The 5,000-nt window shown below is 40.5% G+C and overlaps 1 protein-coding gene across 1 annotated transcript in view; it reads left to right on the top strand.

The window, feature by feature from the left end:
- LOC148716208 (alpha-1,6-mannosylglycoprotein 6-beta-N-acetylglucosaminyltransferase A-like) overlaps positions 1–1,413 on the top strand; it is a 17,730-nt gene extending 16,317 nt beyond the window's left edge. Inside the window, exons 15-17 of the mRNA XM_088745333.1 lie at positions 279–353; positions 468–622; positions 773–1,413. Coding sequence (XP_088601459.1) covers positions 279–353; positions 468–622; positions 773–968 — 426 coding nt within the window. The 3' untranslated portion in view covers positions 969–1,413. The remainder of the gene's footprint in view (positions 1–278; positions 354–467; positions 623–772) is intronic.
- The last annotated feature ends 3,587 nt before the right edge of the window (positions 1,414–5,000 follow it).

Below are 5,000 nucleotides of genomic sequence, written 5' to 3'. Positions count from 1 at the left end.
GGAAAGCTATTCTGCGGTCAATGGAGTATGGAGGAAACAAAACTGTATTCTGGGCACAAAATAAACTGATTCGCAATCACGCTTTAGACACCTGTAGTGTGAGCAGTCTGCATACTCCATAATTTTGTAAGGTACCGCCCTCCTTCTTGAAGTAATGGTGTTAATTTCCCTGAACATACGATATAAATTTAAAGAAGTTAAGACGTACATTACCTGTTGGGTATGATGTAATTAGGAATAAATACATCCACCGTTTTTTTCTTTTTTTTTAATTTTAGGAAGAGCCTCACTTACCTTACGAATTTACTCATGTTGGTATGTTGGAAAGAGTAAATGCATACGTGAAAAATCAGGTAATACTATTTCATCTGATCTGGTTACCTTGACGACACGAGAAAAGATTCCACTATGTATGACTGAAAGATATGAATCCCAGATTATTGTGCAAATCATTTTCCTTTTTCCAGGATTTTTGCAAGCCTACGAACTGGCCACCTAGGAGTGAGTTACGGATTCTTGTGGGAGGGGATGGTGAGTCTTGCATAGCGACCTGCTTTACAAAACAACTGATCTGCGAACCGAAGTTCTTCGTGTATTTAAACGTGGAAGAAGCGTTAGAAAGGTAGGAGATAATACCTCATCAAGAGGTGCTATGTTTTGGTCACTTTTCTTTGTATTATTTGTATCAGCAATATCTCTTTGAAATTTTTAAACACACGTCTTTATTGGATAAAATTTTATGAAAAAAAGTTGTGGTTTTGATTATTCCTAGTTCCAGATTTGAGTGTAAATCAAGGTTTTTCCGTGAGAGTATCTTGGCACCGTCACTAAACACAACAGACAGCAGCTGTGTGCTCCAGACTCAGCCAATGTTGTTCAACTGCCGAGCAGCCTGGCCTGGGGTCGTTCGCGTTTGTCCGTGCCGCTCATATCGCAGAGAACAAGTTGCACTATGCGAAACGTGCTGAAGAAACATCATACATTTTTGGATGTTAAAACTGTCCAGCTTGTTGATAGTCATCCAAACTGCGATGCTATTACGAAAGAAGACTGTTAGAGACATCAAGCGCACGATAGAGTTACGCCAGGTCATCAGACCCTTACACTCTTAGACACAGGATAGACTCAATATTAATCAATTTATATTAATTTAGTTTTTTTAAGTGCTTTTAACAATGCCACGGTTTGTTTGAAAGGCGATTGATGTACAATTTATCTTACCTCCTAATGAGACGTGAGAAAGACAGCTTTGATTGGAACTGCTGTTGCACGCGGTCTGCGAGAAATTGTAACCATTCAAGCGGATATATTTAAATGATAGATAAAACGTTTTTACTACATAACATGTCAATATTGTGCATTTAGATCAATTATTGTAAATAAAAGATCAATTTTAGTCCAAAAGAAGCAAAAGACTGATGGCATTTTAGAGCAAAAGTAACTCAGCTAGGGATTCTCCTCGATTCCAGGTTGAATTTTACTCCAAGTGTTGTAGGTAGTCTCCAATAATATTTTTGATTCTTTTTTCCCTAACTATGGTAATCCGATATCTATAGAATTAGGTAATCGATGCCTCTACCTCGAACGTTGTTAAATATTCTTCGCTGTCCTTTAAAAAAGAGCGGGAAATATGAATGGTTACTTGCCTTAACGGAAAAGAAAAGGAGCACTAAGTCGTTAAAGCGACGATGAAGACGGTCCTAATGATCGATAGTTGTTTGATCAGACGCATCGGCTCATTTGAACCCAGATAGATTTGATAGGCGGCAAAGAAGTGGAGATCAAACACAATTTCTTCGTAAATCCTCGAGAAACACAAGTTACCTCGGAGAGCTTCGTACACTGTGATCGTTTTGGGCACAGCATGCGACTCTCCCAATGCAAACAAAGCGTTATTCCCAGGTTTATGGATGCTGAATGATGCTTTGAATGAGTTAAGGACTATTGTGGGAGGGAAGGTTGAGTCGTGCGTGGTGATCTGCCCTAGAAAACAGCTTATCTGCGAAATGAAGTTTTGTTTGTCCAGAAACGTGGAGGAAATTCTTGAAAGGTAAAAATTGACAGCCCATAAAGAAATCCGTTACATTATTTAATGATTAATCTGAACATCAACAAGATAAAGTAGGCTACATGGATCTTCTAGCATGTCTGATTTTACTTTTGTGGCGAACGAATTTGTGAATATGTCGATTCAAATTCTCTTTAGTCCCTGCATAGAGGAAACAATTGCAATCCATCGTTTTTTGTTCTTTTACGTTCTGTTTTGTTATTAATATTTCCTTGAAATTTGATGCAAACGTTCAAATATGAGAATGTCTTGTTTTATTTTTTACTATGCTTTATTTCTGGATTTGAATGAAGATCGACCTTTCACGGCAAGAGCATCTTGGCACCGTCTATAAACACAACACACAGCAGCTGTGTGCTACAGACTCAGCCAATGTTGCGCAGCTGCCGAGCAGCCTGGCCTGGTATTGTCCGTGTTTCCCGTAGTCACTCATTCTGCTATATGCGAAATGTGCTAACTTAAACTGTGGACATCATCGGCCGGGAAGAGCAGCGATGATTATCGAAGCTGTTATGCTGTTGCAAAATGAGACTATGTCAGCGTCATAAGAACAAGTTGCATTATGCGAGGTTTGCTGACGAAAACAGCAGGTATCGATGGATTTAAGACTCTAAGGCTCTTTGATAATCATCCAAGCTGTGATGCTCTCGGAACAAAAAGCACTGTGTCAGCTATGTCACTGTGGCGTTACGCTGGGTCGGCGGACGCTTGCTCTCTTTAAGGTGGGACTCCATCTTAGAGTTTATTATAATTTAGAAATTTTCTTTCCAAAGTAAAGCTCCTCGTGGTCGAGGACTCCTAAGTCTGTTTCTGGACATTCTAGGGAGAACGGTGACTAAATAATCCGATGAGATTAATGATGAAAACGATGAGAGAATTCTATTAATAAGATCCATCAGTTAAATTCATGCCAGAAAAAATAGCCCCAACTCTTTTAAACCTGGACGCGCCGCTTATGGCGGGCTAAAATAGAGAATTATAGGAATTAAAATACAAGGATAAAGCTTTAATTAAGGTAGTGTATATTATGATTTGTAAATATATGTAGTACAGCTCTTTATAAGCTATTGAAGTTGACCTTTATTTCACCTCTGCGAAAAAGACGCGACATACTTTATTTCGACGGGTCACTATTCAGACTTAAACGTAACAACATAACAAAAAATTAATATTTTCTAAGAGATAAAAGGACCATCTCTTAGCACACAAAATTTAAAAGCGGGATTGCATCGCGTTGTGGCGTACAAAGAAGCCGAAGTTGCATAATTTTTCCTTGCTTTACGGGTGTGGGGGTAGGGGTGGGGGGTAGGTCTTTCCCGATTGCGCTCGTAAAATCCTAAAAAAGTTCTGGAAAAAATGGCTAAAAGTGCTCAAAAAGTGTTCAAAATCTCAAAATAGTGTTCAAAAAGTGCTAGAAGTTGTAAACAGTTACTTCTAAGCTTTTGGTAAATATGTCATTTTTACTTAAGTAATTAACAATCTATTTTGCGTAGTGTTGTTCGACAGGTTGTTACAAAAGGTTGATAGAATAGAGAACAGTAATATTTTCAAGTTACTTCACATGGAACGACGAACGTAACAATGTTTTATCATGTGCATAATAAAATTTGAAGGCTCTTACATCTGCGTATTTAGAGTTTTTATATAACATTGTTAGACTCTTGTTGCCTTATTGTATCGTAGCATGACAGACGCTTCCAGGTAATCTTGCAGAGCAGAGTCTTGCTGTGACGTAAATACACTTGCAAGGAGACTAAAAACCCTTTCAGTCGCAGCAGAACTTGGTTGAATCAGGCGTAGTTTCTTGACAAGTACACACCAGTGTGGAAGGGTATCTCTGTGAGCAGCCCACCAAGTGACTTTGTCTTCCTCGCATGCGACGTTGACCCCATCAGCCGCAGCGATATACAGAGGAAGTTCTCGCGCTGGATTTGCTATTGTGGCGTCATTGTTGAGGAAAGGGAAATTCCTTAGTTCTTCCTGTAATGCTGCTCTCGGACGTAGGGCTTGCACTTGTACGGGGCAACCGAATCGTGCTGCTTTAAAAAGTTCTTACTGTGTCACGAAACTGTACGTTGAATTTGTGCTGATAAAAGTTCAGTCCAGGCCGAATACAAACCTTTGCTTGTGCCATTAACTGATTGTAGATGGCAACGTTTCCGTTGGAAATTTCACGAGCAACCGCCTCGGTATTAGGGCAATGATGGACTTCTATAGCCTGTGCAACAGCTGAAAGACGCTCGTAGGAAGGAAAAATTAGAGGCCCGCCCCCTTCTAGTTAATAGGTGGCATCTACAAAGTGCACTCCGGCATCGATAACAGCAACCAACTCCAAGCGCAGGTCTTGACAGCTTTGGGGATCATCAAATATTTCCAGGAGATGCCCACGATTTGCTGGACAAATTTCCTCGTTCTCGCGACAGAAAGCCGGGCTCGACATCTTCAAATAAGTCCAACACTTGCTTAATCACCTCCCATTTACTCCACCACCGTGTGTCACTGAAGGTAGGAATTGACGGCCCAGTTTTCTCTCTCTCCAAGCAAGCCTGGCATTGTAACTGTGGGAAAAGAAACTTATCCAAAAGCGCGGGATAAATGCATCGAAGACTTGAAATTCAAAATGAGAGCCAACATTGTCTAAAGTGTGAGAAAAGCATACAACGTCAAAAAGGTCTGCATAAAAGAACTTCAGTTGACTCAAGGCAGTTCCATTCACTGATGCACCACCTCACATCCCTCCAATGATTGCCCCCGGACCAAAGTTATAGTCCACAGCCAAACATGACATCAGCCTTTGAGCCAACTGCTCTCGTTTAAGTGCCTTTGCGAGCACCTCCAGACGTATAAGTTGCCGAGTCAGTTTCAAGTCTTGCTGTATGTGGCGCACTACGATCGCCAACGCCTCACCCAAGTCTTCTTCTCTTTATCTAGC

This window comes from Stylophora pistillata, chromosome 14 (genome assembly GCF_964205215.1).
Source record: "Stylophora pistillata chromosome 14, jaStyPist1.2, whole genome shotgun sequence".
Taxonomy (NCBI): domain Eukaryota; kingdom Metazoa; phylum Cnidaria; class Anthozoa; order Scleractinia; family Pocilloporidae; genus Stylophora; species Stylophora pistillata.
This window is presented reverse-complemented; position numbering and strand designations above follow the sequence as displayed.